The sequence below is a fragment of the Mugil cephalus genome, chromosome 15 (genome assembly GCF_022458985.1).
Source record: "Mugil cephalus isolate CIBA_MC_2020 chromosome 15, CIBA_Mcephalus_1.1, whole genome shotgun sequence".
Taxonomy (NCBI): Eukaryota; Metazoa; Chordata; class Actinopteri; order Mugiliformes; family Mugilidae; genus Mugil; species Mugil cephalus.
The window spans coordinates 517,543-543,174 of record NC_061784.1 but is presented as its reverse complement, the minus strand read 5'-3'; the positions used below and the strand labels follow the sequence as shown (position 1 = coordinate 543,174).

Here is a 25,632-nt window from a genome sequence, read left to right as displayed (position 1 = left end):
ACACACTACTAGTACCTTTTTCATAAATGTTCAGACCATTATGACACATCCATAGTTATGAAGAAATCAAATAATGTAAGCTAGCTTACTATGCTGGTTCCTAACCTAAATGATGGTAATGGTTATATACAATATAGACAAATACACTACAGAGTTCAAGAATTAGATTTTGGTGGTTGTGTAAACATCTTTGCAGTGTCACCAGTAAGAGTATCATGGAGTCAACAGGAGTTCAGAACGTACTGACTGACCAACAAATAAAAGTATGAATAGTATGAATACACTACAAAAATATATTAGGAATGAAGTGATATCTATAACACAAACTCTCATTTGTGGAATTTGAAGTGAATCATGATGCATGAATATTTTTAAAATGTGGTCATTCAAGGTCAATTTTGAGCAAATTTTCATTTTTTTATTTACTAATACTGCATTTCTTCTGAAGCACACATTGTTGGCAGCTTGTTGGTGCAGGAACAATGCCTTCAATGGAACAGTCACTCTCCAAGAAGTGACAAATTTAGATAGTGAGGACCTGCTTCAAGCCATGAGAGACCTTGACAATGAGGAGGATCAGGAGGGGGATGGCAATGAGGTCATACCAGCACAACAGGTGTTTATATTTTGGTTCCAATACAAAACTGATTTTGAAGTGTTTTTGTCAAGAATTCATTGACAAAGGCTACAAGGTGGATGCCTACTTCGAAGACCTTGGTGGCTGAGGTGTTCTGTGTGCATACTGTGTAAATATCTTATATCCCATTCTCTTTTTGTAACCCTTTATCCTAAGTGTGGTGGTGGGTCCTGGAGCCTATCCGAGCTAATTTGTAAATATGAAAAATAAAATAAAATAAATGTATACATTAACGGTGGATCAAAATTGCCCAGTATCCATGATGTAGTTTGAACAACAAAACAAAACGGAGGCAAGGTGCGCAACCTGAGTGCCATGGAACGGTCCCGATGCATATGTTTGTGGCATATAAATAGATCTATATAAGAATAAATCAATGTAATCTTGACCAAATGCGAAGAGAGTGACAGTCTGTCAACAGAGTGGCTCAGGCGTCACAAACAGTCACTTTTCCACGAATACGTCGGGAATCTGACATTCATTTATTATTTAGGATTTCATTAATGAAATAGGAGTTGATTGTCATTACTGCTAATGTTTGTCGTAAGTATAATAATAATAATAATAATAATAATAATAATAATGATGAAATCTAACAATAGGTGCAGAATTACATATTGCAGTTTGATATGACAAAAATAATAAATAAATACATTAGTGGTGTTCATCGTTACTCGGTATTGAATGTAAACGTGCAAACGAAACGGAACGGGGTCTTTCCCTTCCCGGTTGCTTTTTCATTTGATCGAACCTAATTCAAAGACAACACATGAATAAAGACGTGCTTGATAAACGTTGTCAACCGCAGAAAGAGTGACGGCAACTAAAGTTAAATATTTAGGTATTACAGTTTCCAAAGATCTGTAAATTAGAGGAGATTGGAGATTATATTAAAAAACTGTTAATCTATTTTGAATATTTGGTTACAAAGGGACCTATCTATTTTTGGAAGAGCTTTAATTTCAAAAATGAAAGCTTTATCAAGATTAATTTACCCTGCATATTCTTTAAATAACCCCGACAACATAATTAAAACTATAAATCAAAATAATTTTAATTTTATATGGATTAATAAACATCATTATGTTAGAAAGAATGATATCATTAAGTCTATGGAAGAAGGTGGGCTCAATGCAATTGATTTTGGTCCATTGAAGGGTTCCTTAAAACTTAAATGGCTACAAAGTTTTATAAAACAATGTGATGATATATGGTTTAATCTTCCTAAGAAAATCTTCTTGAACTTTGGGGGTGTAGAGGTTTCACTAAAATGTGATTTTGAAGTTAAGAAATTGCCAATTAAGTTATAGAAATGACACAAACAGGTCCTCCACTACTGGAAATTAATCTTTAAACATAATTTTTCACCTCACAACACACCAATCCGGAACAACAGATGCGTACTAATAAAGAGAAAGTCTGTATTTCTGAAAGAATAGCAGGATCAAGGAATTTGGTCTATTCAACATTTATTGGACAACAGTGGCAATGTATATGATTGTCTAGATTTCAGGAAAAAGTAAAAGTTAAATTGTTCCCGAAAGGTTTATAATGTTTTAATTAATGCTATACCACAAGCTTTAATTGCTTCTATAAAAGGTTCTTTACTTTAAGTATCAACTGTACCTCGTTTATATCTTTTATTTATTCGTGATTGTCTTTTTTTCAGATGTAAAAAAACGCTTTCTAAGATTCATATTAACTAATGAATGTTTTCCCTCACCTTTAAAAAGAAAATTCATGCTGTAAAGATATTGTACTGACCCATCTACCCTCAAAAAAATCGGATGTAACTTTTTGAAATTTTCTATTCCACCAAAAGTGAAATAAGTGCACTTTGAAACAATAAATATACACATCTAGACAACTAATGCACCTTGGATTTAATATTGATTTAAATGAATGTACATTTTGTGAGAATGAGACTGGAACACAGCAACATCTTTTCTTCTCTTGTAATGTCTCCGTTTTATTTTGTCGTTGTCTTCTGAATAACAACCTGTCTTTGTCAAAATTAACGTACAGTAACATAAGATTTGGTGTCCTTTTAAAAGACTCAAGGTTGGAATTTCTCTTAAATAACCTCATAATATTGGCAAATACTTCATTCATAAACTTTTATTGAAATGCTGACATGTTAAGCTCAGTTTCAAAATGTATTTTGTGTTGAAATTTCTTCTGCTTGTAAGATTTGTAATACAAGTAAAATAAATAAATTAATAAAACCTTTTAATGTATACCTCGCAGCCAATCAGAATCCAGGATTCACCCAGACCATGGTGTAAAAGTGGGACAATGCCCTTTGAGGTGTCCATTATCAGAAATGAATGGATGACGCGGAGGCGTGATGGTCGCTTCAGCTAAGTCCATTACACAACAACCATTACATAACAACCTTTTTAAAGAGCGAGGGTTTGACCAGTCTATTCCTCAGGTCATCAACAAACTAAAAGCGTTAAATATACACCATGTCCCCCATTGTTTATCTGCAGTGTACAGTGCTTAACTGCGCGGAACAGCTCTCGGAGATGGAGGTCCGACCCGGGACTTCTGACCATGTGAAAGACCTCCAAACCCGGGATTTTCGCATTGAAAGGGGTTCACCACTGGTCCTTGAACAAATAGTGTGGGGTTCCAGCGCCGCCATAGTAGCCTACTACATTACCCCATGCATTACCCAAACTGCACGCAAAGTCATTTCCAGGTCACATACACCCGGCCAATTAAATAGTATTGAAAATAATAATAATAATAATAATAATGATAATAATAATAATAATAATAATAATAATAATAATGAAAAAATCTATTTTCAATTGTCAATCAAAAATCAAAAAATGAAAATCCAGCGATTATTTTGTTTTTCGTTTTTTAATCTAACACAAAAACGAAACATGCCTGGTTTTTCATATCTCAATTTGGGACTCATATCAAAAATGGAAAATGGAAATGGAAAAACGGGGCCACAGGAGTGAAGGAAGGAATCGACCCGGTTTTTTGCTCTGATGTTGGTCTATCTGAACATACATTCTGATTTTGGCACTTGGTGGCCTGACAGGCTGTTTAGTTGTAGAAGCTTCAGCTCAAAAACAGCGCAAAGTTGTGGTCTACTCCCATAAAGACCGACGTCTGAAGGGCAGCCATTTTTGTTCATTTTTTTTTTCTATCAATTAATCAAATGTGTTGTTACACGTTCATTGATGGAAGCACATCCGTGAATTATCCCTACATCACGTTCGGGAAATTGCACTGATCGGGGAATGCATGTGTGACTGTATTTGTATAGCGATATCCCACACTTTTTTACGATCACATAACACAGCCGATGGCAACACCATGAGATCTGCCAAAAACCTTAAATTATTTCACAGCATTTCTGAACAAAACGCGTGTAATCAGGAGACATTTTACTGCTGCAATGTCTCCCTGCACAAACACAAAAAGAAAAAAACGTGAAGGCGACATGTCCTCGGAGTACATGCTGTGAAAAGCGCGGTTCCCGTTTGGGTTGGTCGACAGAAACGGTTGGAGAAGAAAAAGAAGAACAAGACATGTCATTGGCTGTTGGGATACTGAACATCCGTCTTTGACGTTACGCTTAACAAGGTCAACAACCACCACGCGGCTGTTCCCGTTTGGTCACAGAAACTTGGAGCAAACAGCAGCTAATGTTGAGGCTGGAGGAAGGACGAAGGCAGAAGGCAAGTATCAAACTGAAGTTGAGTAGTATTAGCTTTATTTACCACCATGCCTCTGACTTTACTCAGTCGACAAAAGCAACGCGCTAGCATGTCGTCAATTGAAATGTTAGCTAAGTATGATGACAAAAGTATGGCTGGCGGCGGCGGTGGCGTCTTCACGTAGTGTCTGCCAGTGTTAGTCATAGATATATATCTATGACTGTTAGAAGTCAGCCAGGCCAACCACTTTTTATTTTATTTACACTAACGTTAGCTTAGCACTTAACAGTAAGTCATTACGTTTGCTTTTTGAACTAACTGACACAGGCGGAGAGAAAGAAGAACAACATTTGTTTAGAGCTGCAACAAGGAACAGTAATCGATTATTAACCCTCTTCTACATTTTCACTAGTTTTTTGGCCATAACCTTTACTGCGTGACTTGAAATGGCATGATTTCTGGCTAGGATAGGAAGCTGGATTTTATGTAACCTGTCAAAATCTTCTTTCCACGCAGACTGCTCCTACTCCTCCACTTGCAGGTGTCGCTAGTGAGACATTTTTTAAGTATATTTTCTTCCAAAGAAGAGAGAACAAATGTTTTATAAATGATACTGAGATTTGGTAATGGTTTATTTCAACCAGTTACTCTTTCTTAAAACTAATATTTTCATCTTCCTCTTGCCTCTCACAAATATAGGAGGAGCGACCTACTCTGCCTTTTTCAAGGTTTTTCAAATTTTAATTTTGGTGCCAACAACAATTTGTTGTTAATTTAGTTCCCATGTCAGTCAGTGTGTGTTTTATTTGCTACCGTTTGTAGTGTGTTATGTTGCGATTTCACAAGCTTGTCTGTTCCAAAGCAACGGCGTCGTCTATAGTGGGACTCGTGTGACTGTTGTGGTGTTGGAAAAGGCTGGATCTTCTTGCATCTTTATCCTGGTCCTGCCTCTTAAACTGTTATTAGTTAGTTATTAAATAATAACAGCTAATGTTTTCTGTCTTCTCTTCAGGTGGTTACAGCTCAGAAACTGCAACTTCACCACAATCAATAAGCAGTTCAAGTATGGATACCACACCTCGTCAACTGTCTGGATAGAGTATGGATTCATTTCCAGTGAGGTTTCACCAAGTTTCTAATCAATGTTGTGGATGTATGGTGACTTGACCAGGTTATGGATTCCTTGTACGTTAATTGGTAACTCAACTATTTTTTTTTAAAACTTTTTTCTTTCATTACCCATTCAGTTGAATTTTATTGCTTGTTTTTTTTGTTTCAGAACCAGTCATTTTAATTGAATGAATTTTTGAATATTGCTGTAATAATGGTTACCTGCTACAGTTAAATAAAAATACAGAGAATGGGAAATTGGAGCTGTTCTTGTTCAGCTTGGTCTCATTTTTGTTTTTTTGGACATGTTTTGAAAAGATCAAATTATTGTTGTATACTGTTATATTACATCTAATATAGTCATATACAGCCATTTTAAATAAAATGACGTCATTAAAACCAACTAATAAGAGCACATTTCTGTAACTTTAAGCATTATTATTCATATTACAATGTTAATTTGCCATCTTTATGGGTAATTTCATTATTTTAAAATGTAAAATATTTGTAATTAAACGTTTAAAACAACGTAAAACTATTAAATATCCATTTGATGATTTCTAAAATTAACAGTAAATTCTTGCAATCTAACCAAATATCTAGTTTTGCAACAGTTTTTTGATATGTTTTGAAAGATGAATCACATTATTTTGTGTCATATACTGTTGTATTACATCAAATATAAAGTAATATACAATCTCTTCCCATAAAATAATGTCATTGAAATTAATTAAATGTTAAATTAAATGTTAAAACAACCTGAAAATAAGGCAAAATCTTGCAACAATTGCAAGTATGAGAAAGTAATTTTCCGCTATTTTACGGTATTTTTATGGCGCCCCTGCTACCAGAAATTTACCGTTTTTTTACGATTTTTTTTTTTACAGTGTACTACACCAAACACACCTACACTCTATGAGTGGAGTCAAAATGACCCCAATTAAAAATAATGCGTTTTATACTGAAAAGCTTTCCCCTGCTGCCCTGGTCGTGGCGGTAAACTACCATAGTAGTCCCAGCTGCCCTCGTGGTGATAAACTACCTCAGTAGTCACAGTCGCCCTAGTGGTGGTAAAATACCTAAGTAGTCACAGTCGCCCTGGGGCAGACTGATGGAAACGTGATTGCTTATCCACGCCACTCTCTGACTACCAACAAACACCACTTGTGTAGAACATCTGATTTCTCCCCTGACCCAAGAGAAGGAGAAGGACTTCTCTGGACAGGATTGTTTTGTTTCCTTCGCAGATTTCTGAGCCCATTAAAACAAATCCATAAAACAAGATTTTAAGCACATTCCAATGCCAACAAACGAAGAATTTAAGACTATCTCATGACGTGTTGATCCATATCCAGGTACCCCACAGATAAGAACAACCAGACTTCTCTGCACCTGGACCCCTGGCAGTTAAATAAATTAGAACTGCAGACCTCTCTCTGACCAGATTTAGAAACTATTGAATGTACACACCAAAAAGACAATGTTTAATCTACACCAGCTCATGATCAGTGTCAAAACCATATTTTGATCATCTTTGTAGAACTTATAACAAAGAAGTTAGCAGCAAGACGCAGCATATAAACATATTAAAACACCTGATTAGCATAGCCCGAATATAATCTACTGTAGCTACACTGGTCCAACAAAAGGCCTCTATTCGTACTGATGTCGAGATTTTCAGCTTTATTTCTCCTCCTCCATCGACGTTGTCACAAAATCTTGGAAAACCGAGAAAACTATAAAGTAAAAAAGTCCATAAGTCCATTGAATCTAGTGCTAACACAATGTAAACAAACACATGAAAAAGATGCTGTGTGCTCAAGCACATTATGAACAACCCACAAAATGAAATATAGATAAACCAAAAAGTACAATTACCATTTGCGCCTCTTGAACACAGTGTAAGTATCTCTGACCAATATCCATCAATCCTTGTTCCATGTCCTCGGAAGTGCAAAATGCGCCAAAATCAATCCTCTCTGGAGATTTATGAGAGCTCGCATGCGCAGACTGCAGTCACTCTAATCTGATCCAAGTGGATAATTTGAGTTCAATGTCAACCTGCAAATTTACATTATACTGAAATTAAAATAACGACTGGGACGTAACCATAAACTAGAGGGTTTAGTTTTACTTAGAATATTAGATATTTTCAACCAGCCATCGGAAGTATTTTTCAATTTCATTATTGGCAACTACTTGCTTTACCACACGTCATCAAATTGCCACACGACAACTTCACAAGTGCCACTTTGCGCAACAGATTGTATCTACCCGTAGTAGATACATGCACGTGAAAAAAATGAATTATTATATGCGTATATTATATGCGTGTAAACGCACTGACTGAGGAAGACCCCTGCTGTAGCCGACGCTGCAGTGAAGATCTGAGCTCACGAGGACAGCGCTGGTCACCCGGAGTGGTTTAAAGCGGCATCAGCGGAGTACCCTTGGGCATAAGTAGACTATCAACTTCATCTTTGAGCAGAGTTGATGTGCGTGTGATACATCTAAACAAAACCTTGACTCTATTCGCTTAATAAATTAGGTTCCGTTTGCGCCCTCATTTTCATTCACAATTCTCACTTTCCTTAAACTCATTCATCTCGGTATTCTCACCATTTTCTATTACTGTAATTGTTAAATTATTCACCGTGCTGTTTATTATTCATTATTCACCATTTTTGTAAATAAACCGCATATTTCACTTAAGTATTTGTCAGAAAGGTCCTTCTGAGCTGGAAATAGATGATCCCTCAGAGCTAACCCCTCAGATATGATGAGACTGATTAATTACTAGTAATTAATATTGATCCAATATTCCGTTGCCGTTGTTAGACTTAAATATTTAATGATTTAACTGCACTACATTTGCAATCATACACCAATGGAGTTCACACTGGGAGTAAGGTGGGTTAAGTGTCTTGCAAAAAGGACACAACAGATGATCACTCTACCTCCTGAGCCACAGTCATAGTTAGAAACATTGTAGTTAGCCAGTGTTATTAACGAACTACAAAGGAGTAATTTGATGATGATAACACAACACTACCAAACAGAATTCATACATGTGGAAAATAAGTTCATATTTTATAACAGCACATATATTATGAAGTATAAAAAGACGATAACACTTGTATGCATGTATGCTGCTTTGTAAAATTAACCTTAGGGTGGTGAGACTGCTGGCATTAAATGTGTAGATCAACAGTAAATGTATACCTAACAGGCACATTTGAAAAGGTTCCCAAGGTTAACCTTTGAAATTCCAATTAAAATATATATTGCAAGATATTTGCAAGATATTGCAAAAAAAACAAACAAAAAAAAAAAAACGGGACACTTGTGCATCTAAGGGTTAAAAGGTAAAATTATAAACCAAAGAAATATAAATAAAACTCATAGTCAATATATATACGAGTGTGGCGAACACTTTCTCATTTGAAATATGATGCTAACATTAGCTGATGTCAGTCACTGTTAGTTAAAATCTTAAAGATTGACAGTAGGTAACAACACAGCACAGACTTACGTTAACAAAAGGACTAACACTGGTTAAGCTTCATGTTGTATTTATGTCAGGATGAATTAATTTAACATCATGGAATGATTATGAATTGATAACAGATGTCATATATTACCCAGAGATTCAATGAGCTGAGAGAAAATGTCTGGGTATGACACCTCCGGCCAGTGAGTGGGGTCGTTCACCCAAGTCTCAGTCGGTAGGCTCATACGGTCCCTGTTTTTTTCAAGTTTTTCTATGTAACATCACTGGGCAACGACATTATGTATGTGTCTGCCTGACTAAGGTTAGCCATTTTGCCCGTTTTCTGGGTGACAATGCAAGCAAGTAAACATTGACTAAGGGGGATTTGTATTTACTACTAGTGGTTTGTTACACCCAAATGGGGGCGTGACCTAATTTGTTACTGTCATCTATGCATAGACACATATACATAGATGGTATGGCATTATTTTTGTGCCACAATTCCAAACAATTAATGGGAATTTTTGAGCACAAAAACAAGTATTTTTTCAAGAACTCAAAATTATATTTTGTGTAAAAGTTCAAATTAAGCGAAAAGCAAAGCAGTTTGAGTGAACAACAATGTGCTCAGACAATTGTTTTTCATGCTTGCACAATAAACTAGTGTGCATTAACAACATTTTTTCCTCAGTTTTCCCCATGCACATATTATTGTTTGTTTGTTGTTGATTGTTCAGGTTTCCCATGATAATGAATTAATTTCCTCTATTTTCTCAAGATTTAAAGTTATTTTTCCTGTTATCTCGGGAAAACAAGCTCCATTTTCTCGAGATCTTGAGTTAATATTATTTAACTCATTAAAGTTAATAATATTTATCTTGTTAAAAATTTTTGTTTTTCTGAGACCCTTTTCACAGTGACGTCAGACAACTTCCGGTTTGGGGCGAAGCAGGGTATCTCTAAGTCCAGTTTCAGTCTTAAACTGTAAATGCGAGAATGTAAGACAGCAGTCAGCACTAAAGGTAAGATTGAGACTATAACATTTCACGTGTTGTATTTATCATCTTCATTTTCCTTGAATTGTTAGCAATGTTTGCCTTTACGTTTCTGTGTACTGTAAAAGGATGCATGTAATTCAGATGACCAGTTGTTTTGAAAATGAAATGATGTTGTGTAATTAAATGCTTAGACCTCTTCAAGGTTTGTAAACAATGTGATGCTTTATAAAGGAAGCTTAACTGGAAGCTGTAGTATATTATCTTCTTGTTTTTCTCTTCTGTCCCTTTCCTGTGTTTGGGGTTTGTGAAGTGTGTATAAAGTTTAAGGGTCAGAAGGTCATTTACCAGATGCCAGTCAAAATCCTTTAAAAGGTTTCACGGGTCGCAAATTTTGTCTGATTCTCACGAAACTCGGCACAGACTATCATCAGACCGAGCCGCACAAAAGTTATTTAGTGGCATTTTCACTGTCCAATTCATTTGCCCGCTTCAGCCAATCGAAATCGGCCAATGAGGAAGTCAGCTCATATTTCCACCAATCCATCGCCGATTCACTTGTAACTTCTTGGCAAGGCTTATGGCCAATTGCCGATGTGCTTGGACCCCCACATTGCTGCTTGCAACTATATTTAGTTTTGTTTTTTTGTTTTTTTTTCTCTGGGAAGAAGTTTTTCTGAGGCTGTTTTTCAGACCCTGCTTTGTTTTCTTTGCCTTGCATTTTTGTACCTGAGCCTTCTTATTAAAGATTGTTATCAAGAAACCTTAACCCTGCATCTGCATCCTGAGTCCTTGTCTGGTCGTGACACTATTATTCAGTCCTATTGTGAGTGTGTCTGAGAGTGAAGCCCCGTACCAGCACCACACAAACATTGTATTGACATTCGTATTTAGAACGCTGATATTATATAGACTTCTAACTAAGCCCTGAAACTCGTGCAGTCAATTAACTAGTCAATTATACGGATAATATAAATATCTAACTGCCAAACAAATAATAGAATTATGTGTAAATGTACAATATATGACCTTCCGGCATATTTCCGGGCTCGAGTGGTGATTCACTTTTTTTATTATTATTATTAAAGATTGCTTAGCAACAAATCGTCATCAGTAGCAGCAAGAACAATAAATAATAATAAGAAAAATAGAAATGAAAATGAACTTCACTGGGGTTAATCAATATACCACAAAAGAAATTCTTATGGTACTTTTATTATACAATCTCTTTAAGAATGAAAAAAAAGTTTCACTCTAAAAATGAAAACTTAAATTTCTTGGCCTAACCATATTTTTTCCAGTTAACTAAGCAAAAAAGGTTGAGTTGTGTTGTTAACTAATCATCATATTTATTCCAACTATCTTTTTCAAGTTTTGTGGCTAAAGTTGGTCATTGCTCATTTAATAACTTGAGTGAGTAAACCTCAAAACTGCGCATTTGAGGTCCGGACAAGTTCCGGACAACTAGAGATCAAGAACTGGGGGTCTCCAATGCATATCTGCATGGGTTCCATCACACCCACACCGTGTCCATGTGCTGCCAACTTCTCTTCAAGACTTTTTACTCTCAAGGTGAGTATTTTGCTCAATATGATACTAAACGTCGGGGTTCACGCGTGTAGATTAGGCTATACTTTATTATAACTTTACAGTATAGTTTTGTTGTTGTTTTTTTAAATTATATTTATTGGCCTTTTAACATTGAGATCCGGAGAAGTAACCATTGATAAACACATGGGTGCACAGCCTAATATGAGCGGGAACTGAGGAGCACACAGACACACTGTGGTTGTTGTCCTGTTAGCAAGGTAAGTTAGCGTGTTAGCAACTCCAAACATGTTACCAAGTTAAAATTTAACATCATCAATATATAGCACTGGACCGGACTTGAGTTGTTCCGATTCCAATACCTATCATTAGTTTCGTTAGCTCCGTTAGCTCTGTTGGCTCCGTAACTGCGGCTGCAGTCGAACTGGAGCTCATTTATTAAACAAAATGAGTAGTGCTACAAATAAGCGGTATACTGTGCACGTGTGTGTTTGATTTTAAAGTTTAGTGTTACTTTAGATACTCGTTTTTACAATCGGGAGTCATGTAAACATGACATACTCCTCGTCTTGTTCCGGTCGGTCGTCATGGAAACATGACGCTCTGGCAGTGACGTGGTTTGGAGGGTCTTATATGCTGCACATTTTCTGAGTGTAAACTTTGTTATTTATTAGTTTATTTTATCAAGTAACTGGTGTTTTATTTCTTGTTACAGTTGTCCTATGAGATGCAAATTTTGTGATTTCGCCTGCACAAACCAAGAGGGTCTCTTCAAGCACTATGATCTGAGGCACTACTAAGCTCAGGATTGTTATCAAAGTGCTTTTGAGCTGTGTATTGGTAGATACTAAGAGATTTCATCCTCCTGCATATTTGCTGGAATGTTGTATTAAATGTTTAAATAAACATTTTTTACTGAACTAGTATTATTTGTATTTGTATCATATATGGTAGGCACAATAGAAAAGTTTTAGTTGCCATAACTTCTCATATTTGACAGTATTCATAAGTACAACTTGAGTTTTGATGCATTTGAAAGGTAACTAACCTGAAACAAAAATAATTAGTTTATTGCTAAATTGTGTTAAAAAGTGTTAAAAAATATATATGAATTTCAAGTTATCTCAAAGTTAATTTATAAGTTATTTCAACAAAAGATAATTTGTTGACTTAACTTTATGTAGTTTTCTTCAAAACTTTAGTTGGACCCCAAACGCAAAAATCTATTGCAGCCAGTTACCTAGACTTTTTGAGTTTACATAGCCCTTTATTTTTTACGGTGTTTAAGTAATCTTTAAGGATCGAGCACTGCTTTGGAGATCCGACATGGAGTTGAGGAATGGCGGCACGGCTGTTGTGCATCTTGCCTATAGTTCGGTACTCTATAGGCGGGGGGACTAATGATGAGGCAGGGAAGCCAGGGAAACAGGGTTTTTAATAATTAACAAAAAGCGCTGCGCACGGCAGGAAAACCAAAAATACGAAAGAATCAACAAACACGGCAAAGTAACATGGAACAAGGACGAGGAAACCTGGAACATGGCATGGAGACGTTAAACTAACATTAACGATGCGACAAGGAACAAAGGGAAAGGCGGGGCTATATATACACATGAGGACTGAGGGATGACAAGACACAGGTGAGACACATGAGGGCAATCAACGCAGGAGAAACCAATTAACAATCACGAGACAAGGAGGCACAAAACAAGAAACCCAGAAACTTAACAAAATAAAACAGGAAACACAAGACATGACCCAGACACACATGACCAACCACAAGGAGACAGGACAGACAGGAAACTAGATAACTTGACAAAATAAAACAGGGAACTTCAAAACATGATCACAAAATAAAAGACAGACCTAGAACTTTGACACCTGTATTGTGTGTGAGTGGTAGAGGACTGTGTTGCTGCGTGTTGTTGTAATATAAATGTATGGGAGACAGGGGTCAGTAGTATTAACAGCAGCAGTAACAGAGGAGTCCCTGATTAATGAACTGATCATGGCAACTTGAGGTGGTTGTCAATGATGACAGTAGCATGCTGGGAAGGGACAGAGAGAAAAGGGTGATTTTCTCCCTCTGCACTGCTCTCATATTTGGACTTACTGTGACACAACGGTAGTAGTATTTCAAAGAGAAAAGTAATGGCACACCAATCCTGATCAAAACTGCATGTTTTGATATATAACTTCTTCTACAGCGAGTTAAGGGATGAAAAAAGGGAGGAAGATAAAAAGAAGAAGAAACACGCAATATAACAATAGTACCTTGGTGCATTGCCCCGTGGCCCTACTAATAATAAGAAGAAACACGCAATAAAACAATAGTGCCTCGGGCCTACGCCCCGGGAGGCCAACTGCAAGTGAAATGAACCTAGGATGTAGAACTCTGCAGCCAACACATTATTTCAAGCACTACTTGAGATATTACAATTAGTAAGAGATCTGCAATGAAAAAAAGATTTGTTTCTTATTTTCCATTGTGTGTTTCCATTGTGAGATGGATGAGGTGAGGAGTAGAGGCCAAGTTTAGAAGACAAAGAAAAATCTGATAGAATGGTTACACATTCTTTCTGGCAAAGAAAGACCAGTAAATTATCTTTACATCTGTTTCTCCACTCACATGTCATCAACTCTCCTTACATCATACAGATTCTTATATAAAGCTGAATGTGTGGTGGGCCCTAAGGATCCGATCTTGGTTCTCCCATGTCCTCAGTCTTCATATCACTTTTAGAACCAGTACTCCAACTGAAATGGATTTCCTCACCATACGAAGTTTGGTTTGATAAGACCAGATGCTATCAAGTCAGTGTACTCAGAAGCACTCAGGCATAGAATGCTGTCAGAATGAATTTTAACTTTGACCATCAAATTATGAGATCTAAGCATGCACAAAGTCACAGAGAAAATCTATGGTACTGTGAAGAGTTCATGATGTCAGCAAATGAATAGATTTGTTTGTGGCCACAATCATCAGAAATATGACAGACAAGCTTAGCTATATGAATTACTTTAATAAACTGAATTGTTTTGTATTTGAGCAGGAGGTCACTATGCTGTACAATGCTCACTTTCATGAAGGCCTTTTGTGTGTCTGTGTGGGTCATTTGGAGGTAAGCTGGCCAGCAGGGAAGTAGATTACAGTATTTAGGATAATAAAGTGTAATAAAGTTGTAGTACGCTCTGCGTGTGGACAACTACCCATAACAAAATGTTTTTTCTGAAATATTTTGCTTTTAAACCATAAAACTTGTGTTTGTGTTTTTAAAAGTTCACACCTATGAGTAACAGCTGTTATTGATTTTATATAAGAATGTATGTTCAAGATCAACTAAAGAATATTTACCAGACCATCTGTAGGAGGTTGTGAACACGATCCCTTTACAAATAATACTAATAAGGAGTCTGTTACCTCAATCCGTTGCTTTGCATCCTCCTACAGATGGTCTGGTGGCCTACGCCAAACAGCTCCGCTGTTTCCTTCACTTTGAAAGCATTTAATAAGTAGTTTTCTATTGCCTTGAACGGGATGTTAATGGTTGGTCGTCCTCGTCCCCTTTGAGGCTCCATAGCATCCAGAGAGGTTAATTAAGGCAACCTCATTAACGTCTGAATCGGTGACGGCAGAGTATGCAGCCAAGCTCTCTATGACCTGTTCAGCTGGGTCACGGGCATCAGACTCACATATAATATTAGAATCCACCTGGGCAGCTAATTCTAATAGTGTTTTCACAATCCCAGGTAGCGCCACGATGTGTGATGTGTCTATAAAGCAAATGTGCACACTGCCCCCTACCGTATTAGATGGGTAGCATGGTCAGCAGGGAGCTGAAGAAGACCGGCTGACGTCACTCTTCTGCGCCGCTCAGATTGCTTTTTCGTTTTGGAATTTTGGGCAGCATTTTGCGGGGCAGACCACGAAAACGAAAAAGCAATGTCCTGTTTGTTTTCTTTTTGACTATTATATAAAATGAGCAGTCTTGAAGAAGAAAATGAAAATGCAAATAGGATGATTGATTATTAATTTTATTAATGAGTCAAATAATGCAGCCACATTCTTAAAATGAAAAAGCATTTCAGTAAATGCATTTGAATGTTCAAATTTTACATTTCAAATTGAATTTTGGTATCTATTTGCTGGGGCATATTTTGAAAATTAAATCTCAAATGTCTTTTTCTTTTTCATTTTAATTAAGTGAAAGAATGAGCAGTCTTGAAGAAGAAAATGCAAATAGGATGATTGATTATTAATTTTATTAATGAGTCAAATAATGCAGTCACATTCTTAAAATGAAAAAGCATTTCTGCAAATGCATTTGAATTTAAATTTTGGTCACGATTTGCTTCATAGTCTTTGAGGTGGGAGGAAACCGGAGTACCCGGAGAAAACCCACGCAGACACAGGGAGAACATGCAAACTCCACCCAGACCTTCTCACTTGGAGGCATCAGTGCTAACCCCCGAGCCGCTGTGCCACCCACTTGGGAGGATTTGAAATGCAATTTCCACACAAACACTTTCATTATTAAAACAGCAGTGTGTCATGGCCCGATTTAGTTTGTGTTTTTTCATGAGCAAGTTTTGAGTTTCCTGTTTTGTTACTCCCCGTGTCTTCCTTGATTGGTTATTGGTTTTCTCCTTGTGTGCTCTGCCCTCATTACTTTCGCCCGTCTTGTCATCCCTCTACCCATGCGTGTATATATAGCCTGCCTTTCCTTTTGCTCCCTGTCGCGTCGTTTTTGTCCCTATGTCAAGTCACCATGATTCTTTGTTCCCTGCCCATGTTTCTGTGTTCTTGGTACCATGTTTTTTGCCTTCCTGCCATGTCGCCATCACATTGCCATGTTTTGATTACTGATCATCTCAGCAGCACTTTTAGTTGAGTTTCGTGTTTAAAACTTGGTTTGTACCCAGGCCATTTTTGTCCTGCATTTGGAACCACCCTTAAAACCCACCAACGTGACACACACTGTAAAAAAAAATTGTAATTAACGGAATTTTACAGATTATTTTTACAGATTAATTATGTATTTTAATAATAAAAATAATTAATTAGAAATAGAGATATTTATTGTTAAAATGTATCCACACGTGTATCGTAATTTTACAAATATTGGTCTGTTATTTAATGGAATAAACTGTAAACTTAAACAAAACTTAAAACTTAAAAATGTCATTTAAAATTACTGAGAAATGAATATAATAATAAGTAAAATAACTATGTAACACTGTAGGCTATTGTGTGTGTGTATATATATATACAATCCAATGTAAATCACAACGTCTTGAATTATTTCACAGCATGTCTGAACAAAACACGTTTAATCAGGAGACATTTTACTGCTGCAACGTCTCCCTGCACAAACACAAAAGACAAAAACGTGAACGCGACATGTCTTTGGAGTGCGTGCTTTGAAAAGCACGGGTCCCGTTTGGATTGGTCAACAGAAACGGTTGGAGAAGAAGAAGAAGAAGACAGTTGGGATGTTGGGACACTGAACATCCGTCTTTGACGTTACGCTTAACAAGGTCAACAACCACCACGCGGCTGTTCCCGTTTGGTTACAGAAACTTGGAGCAAACAGCAGCTAATGTCGAGGCTGGAGGAAGGACGAAGGCAGAAGGCAAGTATCAAACTGAAGCTTAGTAGTATTAGCTTTATTTACCACCATGCCTCTGACTTTACTCAGTCGACAAAACGAATCCGCTAGCATGTCATCAATTGAAATGTTAGCTAACTACGATGACAAAAGCATGGCCGACGGCGGCGGTGGCGTCTTCACGTAGTGTCTGCCAGTGTTAGTCATAGATATATATCTATGACTATTAGTAGTCAGCCAGACCAACCACTTTTTATTTTATTTACGCTAACGTTAGCTTAGCACTTAACAGTGAGTCATTACGTTTACTTTTGTGAACTGTCTGACACAGGCGGAGAGAAAGAGGAACAATATTTGTTTAGAGCTGCAACAATGAACAATAATCGATTATTAACCCTCTTCTACATTTTTTTTTTTTTCAAATTTTTTGGCCATAACTTTTACTGCGTGTCTTGAAATGTCATGATTTCTGGCTAGGATAGGATTTTTTTCTTTCTTTCTGCAGATAAGTGGTGAGAGTTGATTTCATGGCATAATTTTGTGGTTAAGAACTCCACTCCTTTCCATGCTGAACTGTACAGTGAAGCAGTGGCACTCAGTACAAAAAGGGTCTTTCTGTGTTTAAACCAAGGTGAGGCACTTGAATTCAGACAGATTCAGCTCATGCTTGTGATGCAGGACCAGCATGTATACTGTATTGTTACACCTCATGATGTGTCCTATGTGCCAGCATTTGCATTGTATGAAGTGAAACAAGCATGAAATGTTGGAAGCCTGAGCAGAAACTAGATTATTACCATTTGCATGTGTACAAGCTTTGTGGGACAAGAGTAATTTCACTTAAGCATAGCATTGTTGACTCAGAGTCATCTGGAGTTTGAAAGATTAAAATCTGACAGTAACAGTATTTTTCATCCCTTCTAGTCCTCCTAGTCATGGATGCAGAGAGTCCGCTTCTGTCTTTCATCAAATCAGTGCCTAAACTGAGAGACCCTGAGCCTTTGCTGGAGCATCTGCAATGTTTAGGAGTTGAGGACCTGAGCTACCTGCAGGAGAGTGACCTCCTTTCTGTCCTCAGACCAGTTGAAGCCAGGAAACGTCTGTCACGTCTCAAAAAGACAATTATGTGTTTCAGTTTGTACAGAATAAACTTTCACATTAAAAAAATGTGCATAGTCAAAATCTACTTATTAGGTCCACCTGCACTAATCAATGCAGTCCAATACAGCAGTTCTACTATGAATTATACTTCAAAGAATCTTCTCTACATTTTTGTTGATGTTTTGAAAAAGGTGATGACTATACACGACACCTTGTTCATCATTGATTTCATAATGGGTCTTAGTGGTGGTGTACTGCATTATATTGAGAATGGAACAGTTTAAAATATATCAATGGCTACTGAGGATAGAATTATGTTAGGTAATAATATACCCACATTGAGCTATGTGATGTCTGTGTTTAAATATTACTACTATCTGTCCTTTAATAAGGCCAACAACATGTCTTGGACAGTCCTCCAAGCGGCCAAAGCAACCAACAGTTGAGCAGAGCCAGTACCAGTACAAGTCCAGTAACACAGTCTGACCAGATGCCCCTCTCTGGTGAGTACATGCATCTGTTGCACACAATTACTCTTTTGGGACTCGTGTGACTGCTGTGGTGTTGGAAAAGGCTGTATATTCTTCCACCTTTATCCTGGTCCTGCCTCTTAAACTGTTATTAGCTGTTATTATTTAATAACCGCTATTATTTTCTGTCTTCTCTTCAGGTGGTTACAGCTCAGAAACTGCAACTTCACTACGATCAACAAGTAGTTCAAGTATGGACACCACACATCGTCAACTGTATAGAGCAGGGGTCTGCAACCCACGGCTACGGAGCCGCATGCGACTCTTTGGTTCCTCTGTTGCAGCTCTCTGCAGCGAGCGGTGTGGAGCAAGGACGCTGATCAAAGCCGTTCACTTTTTCACGCTAACTAACTGCCTCAGAATAGCGGCAACTAGTCACTCATCAGTGAACGAGCGAGAGTTACACAACAACTGAATGACACACCACACTCATGGTTGTAACATCAACCAAAAAACACTGAACTCCCACAGTGCATTGCAGCTCATTTACTAGTTGCTGTTGAGTATTTAATTCAAATGTATTTTTATTTTAGTGCATTAGTTTTTTAAATATAATTCTAAATTTGAATTGATGGTGATCTTTTAACATTAAAATAAAATGTATTTAATTTTTTGTTGCACAAAATATACGCCACAACTGCTGACGTGCGACACCTGCCGGCAGGTCCAGCCCGCTATTTATTGAACTTTTCAACCCCAGGTAAGCCAACCATGGATAAATCCCCGTTATGTATTCATAATGCAATTTCGTTTTCTCTGTAGCAGTTATTTCATTTCATAAATGCAACACACTGTGGGCCTAGCATAGAGGTGAAAACAATATATGCAGTGTTATCTTCATTTTAGATGTCAAAGGGGTTTTGTGGCTCCCAGTGTTTCCTTTCCAAATGGCTCTTTGAGTGTTGAGGGTTGCCGACCCCTGGTATAGAGTATGGATTCATTTCCAGTGACGTTTCACCAAGTTTCGAATTACCGTGTTTTTTTTTTTTAACGTTTTTCTTTCATTACCAGTTCAGTTGAATTTTGTTTTGGTTTTGTTTTTGTTTCAGAACCAGTCATTTTAATTGAATAGATTTTTTAATATTGCTGTAATAATGGCTACCTGCTACAGTTGAATAAAAATACGGAGAATGGGAAATTGTAGCTGTTCTTGTTCAGCTTGGTCTCATTTTTTCTCATGTTCTTATGTTTTGAAAAGGTCAAATTGTTGTATACTGTTATATTACATCTAATCTTATATAGCCTACAGCCTTTTTAAATAAAATAATGCCATTAAAACAACTAATAAGAGCACATTTCTGTAACTTTAAGTATTATAATTCATATTACAATGTTAATTTGCTGTCTGGGTAATTTCATTATTTTTAAATGTAAAATGTTTGTAATTAAACGTTAAAAACAATGTAAAACAATTAAATATCCATTTGATGTTTTCTAAAATTAACAGTAAATTCTTGCAATCTAACCAAATATCTAGTTTTGCAACAGTTTTTTGACGTGTTTTGAAAGATTAATCACATTATTTTGTGTCTCATACTATTACATCAAATATGAATTATTATACAATCTCTTCCCATAAAATAATGTCATTAAAACCAATTAATAACAGTACATTTCTGTAAATTTAAGCGTTATTGTTAGTAATACAACATTTATTTACCATATGTCTAGGTGATTTGTTTTAAAATGTGAAAATGTTTCTAATTAAACGTTAAAACATCCTGAAAATACGGCAATATCTTGTTAAAATTACAAGTACTTAGATTATGGAAAATAACTGTATTTTTACGAGAAATTAATTTTCTGTTATTTTATGGTATTTTTATGGCGCCCCTGCTGCCAGAAATTTACATTTTTTTTGCAATTTTTTTTTTTTTTACAGTGCAGTGTCTTTGCTTTGTTGTTGAACAATTTTATCAGTATGTAAATACCTACAGTACAAGATTTATTTATTGCTTTTATTGTACCAGGTGAAGCCTGGTAAGGATACAGGGCTTACATTTTGGGAAATACTCTGAGAAGATTGATAGCTTGTTTGAATAATACATTTTAGGAGTACTTGGAGAAGATTAAGTTACTGTTGTATGAAGCCAGGCTAACTCTTTTTCTTGTTTCTAGTCTTTATGCTAAGCAAGTCTTGGTTAAACGTTACTGAAAATGTATAATCATAAATTCTTTTACGGTAGCAAAACATTCCTTCAAAATGATGTCTTATGGAAGGAAATCTGTGACACATTATGGCTACTTGGCATCCCTGTGCATATGTGTTTGTGTAGAAGTTGACATAAGGTACACCTACTTGCTAGTTCATGCAGTAAAAACAAATGCATTGTAAAAGTCCTGCAACAAAGCTTAGCTTAATGAAAGTTAAGGTATTCAGAAAATGTTATCCAGAGCTGTGTGTTTTCACCTTTGAATTGTATTTCTGTAGTGGGTGAGGCTAAAGGCCTCAATTTTCTATGGTGTTTAATTTTTATTTATTTATTTATTTTGAAAAATGCAACTGAAAGAGTGGCTGCATGTTGCCGGTAGCTCCGTGAAGAATAACCTTTTTAGGTTGTTCTTAGTGTGTTAATGGTTGTTTTTTGTTGTTTTATTTTTTTCTGTGTCTTGAACCAATCAAAATGGTTTTTGGTCATTTTTGACTTTTATTTTTTTTATTTTGTTTTTCTCTGGACTTTTACTATTTTGGCTGTGTCGTTGGTCATTGGCTGTGGAGTTCGGTGGATCGGCCGTTGTGTCCGGTGGTGTGTTCCTGCTATCAGCTGCTAGCGTTGTCCATGTCCCCTGAGGTGCCCAGAGTGAGGCCTGAGTGCTTTGGATACCAGGCTGAGATTCCAGCTAAACCTCCAAAGAAGTCCTGGGGATTACAAGCTGGAGTTGGTGGTTGACGAGCGGAGAAGGAGCTTTGGGTCGGCAGTGCCATCTGTCCTCAAGGGGATTGTGAGGTCTTCGGCAGTGGGACTGATGGACTGTGTGCGCTTGATGGAACCCACAGGAAGTCTGTCATGAGAAGTGCTTTGATGTGGTTCATTGGACCACAGTACATCTGTGCCCGGATTTAGACTCTATGGGAAGACATGATCCGTTCGAATTTACATCCCTCCCTCACAAGTACAAGGAGACACCATTCGACACGATCCATGCCGCTGTTTCTATGCAACTGGTCAAACGGCTGAACACCTCAGACACTGTTTTTGCCAACTTGTATATAGGTCTAATTCTGTAATTTTTTTGATTACATTGTTTTTTTTTTGTTGTTGTTTTTTTTTTAATTAATTTGGTCTCATTTGTTTTAATCTTCTTGTGTTGTTTACTTTTATGTGCAACAAAGTTAGGGTGACAAAGTAATTTCCCTCGTGGATCATTAAAGTCTGTCTAAGTCTAACAGCACCACAAACTACATCCTCCAAAATGATGTTGAATTACCACACACAGGTACACACACACACACACACACACACACACACACACACACACACACACACACAGTATCCCCCCTTGAGCTATTTTGCTGAGCTGATTAGGAATTTAAAATGAGGCCAGAAGAGACAGAGAACTACTTCTCTGACCCACATAGACACACACCCACACATACTTTTCTACAGTAACCAGTTTGCCCCACATTTCTCCAGTCTTTGTCTTTTTCATTTACATTCTTCTATTGTTTAGAGTACAGGAAATTACCTCATCGGTCCACAAGAAAATAATTCATAATCCAGGCAAGCTCAGGCAATATTGTTTCAAAAGCGAATGCAACTCTGCGTGGTGTAATGCTCCATGTTTATACAATGAATGGGTACCCTCCATTTTTCTGCATCATTATATGACACTCCATTTTTACACCCTTAGTTGTTGTTGCTATAGGCCACAGTATGTTAATAGTTGTGTGTCCCCATCTCCATTTTCCTTAGATTTTATATGTATGCTTTACTCAGATGTATTGTCTCAAATTTGTGTTTATCTAATTCCTTTTCTCAAGGTTTGTTTCTGTTAAAAGCGAGTTTTTCCTTGATGATTATAAATAATAATAATAATAATAATAATAATAATAAGAGACTAAAAAATAGTCATATATTAAAACTTGAGAGACAGTTAATGACCAGGTCATTTGTTAAGCATAAGAATTCTGATAATATTGGGAAATGCCCACCACAGATTCCAGAAATCTATCTGTCTTCTTTGTAAAAAAAAAAAAAAAGTGCAGTTCACTGCACATAGTCTGGAAAAGGAAGGAACTATGAGGAACCAGTCAAACTGTGCCATTTTGTTACAACTAATTAATTAATCATTGCTATTTAAGAAGAATTCTGTTGTTTCAGTATGTTAACCCTTTATCTGTTGAGGAGACATATTTGGTAAATTCTGGACAAATTTTAAATTGTGTCCCTGTGCCTCTCACTGAGGTTGAGAAGCATGTGGTTTTCACCAAGTCATTCAGAGAAGATCAGTGCAAATCTCAGGTGAAATGTAGTCTCCAAGGTCCACATCTGCATGAATACTGAGCATAACTGTTTTATTGGGCTCCATGAAGAATTGTCCTAATGTTGTCTAATGTGATAATGTGTAGGTTGACAAGTGTCTGAATTAGTATTTATGTTCTAATTGTCTAAAATACATGTTTACACTTTTTACAACTTAAGAGCAAGAAACCATATGTGGTAACTTCAATGACCTTGATTTTCTGCATGAAAACTTTTGTAAAATTTTCACAAAAGTAAAAAGTCTTTGTATGCTCTACAGTAACACTCAAGAGTTGACATTTCCAAGTATATCAATGATCTTATAAAGGGTCAATAAATGCAAACAGAGGACATCCACACTGAATCTTTGAGCTGTTGTGTTGGACTAATGTACATACAATGTTCAAAAGAAATTAAACATCACTAATGAAATGGACATGAATTTCAAAAAGAGCAGAGTGAATGTTATTTTAGGAATTTACAAGTACAGCATGTGTCTAATTAAAAATATGACACTGATGTCACTGTCTACAGAGATGCTGCTCATAAATTTCCATGTAGAGCTGAAAAAATCTTTCTACATCTTCCTCCAACTTCACTCGCAAAGAAATGACTGACAATAGATAAGAAAAACACAGAGAAAGAGGAAAGATTAACAGTTTATTTTTTAGGCCATTAATCTGTGACTGATTTGGGATTACACCCCGTTTTCGTCTTTGGCCTTGTAATTTAGAATGCAGGAAAACCTGCAGTGAAAATGCATGATGCAACTCTAGCACATAACAGTATTGTAGCTAACAAAGCTGACTTTTGGTAATGCACTGTAGAAAATGATATATTCACCAGGTTTGCAATGTTAAAATGGACAATGTAATACATTTTTATCTAATTGTTCCCCTAAATGTATTATCTTTGTTTCTGTGTGCATATACAAAACACAAATATGCATTTGGATGTCTAATCTCTGTGGTACTGCAGGAATATGGAGTGTACACTTGGCTGGTGTTTAGCGGGCAGCTCATGGGATTATGATGATGGCCACATGATGGTTTGAGACAGAATACAGAAAAGTCAAGAGGGAGAAATTAAAGAAATATAGATGTGGAGAAAGATCAACTGAGAGACAAGGAAGGAGGAGGAAAAGTCCTCACACTGGCAGATGCTGGGGAAAGAGGCAAACAAAAGCTGGAGAGGACAGAAGGACTGTGTGTTTGTGCTGGATTATGTCTGTGGATCAGCGTCTATGTGTAGTGGATTACTCTAAAATTCGCGTCTCCTGGTTTTAGTCAGCCTTTTCTGTGGTGGATTTCAAACTTATATGTGGGGGGAAACAAAGCTGCGACAGCTTGTGATAGCCAGAACATCAGCCTGTTGACACCCCACAGGAGCTGACCGACCTGTGAAGGCATTCTGCAAGATGGATACACCACAGCAAACAGTCAGCAGGCTGCGACTTGGCAGCAGTCATGTTACTCCCTAATGCTCCCTGTGTAGCTCTAATCCACTGCTCAGTCCTTCAGCATGACAGTCCTACACACATGGCTTTGGACTAGACTAGAAGAACATATGCACACATATGTGCACAACGACAAATTACTAAACGACTCTCATCGACTTGGCTTGTCACTGACAGAGTGAAAAAGCAATCATACCAGATGAGACAACAGCTCAGCGCATCCATATACTGCCACATTCGCTTTTGTTACGACATAATTTATGTGTTAAAGCAAAAGTGAAAAAGTGAACAGACCTTTATGGAAATGAAATGAACTATAGCATTCTTACACATAAACATCCTAAACCCCTTAGAGAGACAACCTCCGGTTGTCACTGCTCAGATGAATCTTAGAATCCAAAATGATTTTTCCCAACCTGCCCTCATTAATAGTTTATTGCAGATCAATAAAGCAATAGAAGGCTACATAGTTTATTCATTAAGAACAAGAACATATAAAACATTATTAAGGGTTTGACATGAAAGAAATTAAAAAATGATCATGATAAAATGAAAGTGAGGCATCTCTTATTGGATATGTAACGTTAATTTTTAAATTGTCATATATATATATTTATAAATAATAGCATAACTACTGAAAGTGAGATGTTTTAGCAACAGGGAATACTGAGACATGGTGAACAGTGATTACTGAAAAATCCGTCACGTTTATTCACTTAGGTGCACAAGCTCTAGTCTCACACCATCACTGATAAAAGCAAACCAGCTTACCTGGAACAACCCAAGTTATTATCAGAAATATCCAAAGTCCAGTTTTTTCCATGTCCAAACCAGCGCTGCCAGCTTCTCACTGTGGTTAAATTCCCAGAGTGAACATATCCAGTCACATATCTCAGTGAAAATCGAGCGCACACCCTCTTCTTTACAAAATGTTAGTATGCAAATATCCTCTCAAAATTGAGCCTTGTGTCACTTTTTGTGCCTACCCCTCCTCCCGTGACTGGTAGTGGAGT

General features: G+C 36.9%; 1 protein-coding gene across 3 annotated transcripts in view; it reads right to left on the bottom strand.

The window, feature by feature from the left end:
* The window catches only part of nectin1a (nectin cell adhesion molecule 1a), a 99,734-nt gene extending 74,102 nt beyond the window's left edge, over positions 1–25,632 (bottom strand). For all 3 annotated transcript variants that reach the window (XM_047606190.1, XM_047606191.1, XM_047606192.1), the window contains exon 1: positions 25,391–25,632. In XM_047606190.1, the coding sequence (XP_047462146.1) occupies positions 25,391–25,442 (52 nt within the window). In that variant the 5' untranslated portion in view covers positions 25,443–25,632. The remainder of the gene's footprint in view (positions 1–25,390) is intronic.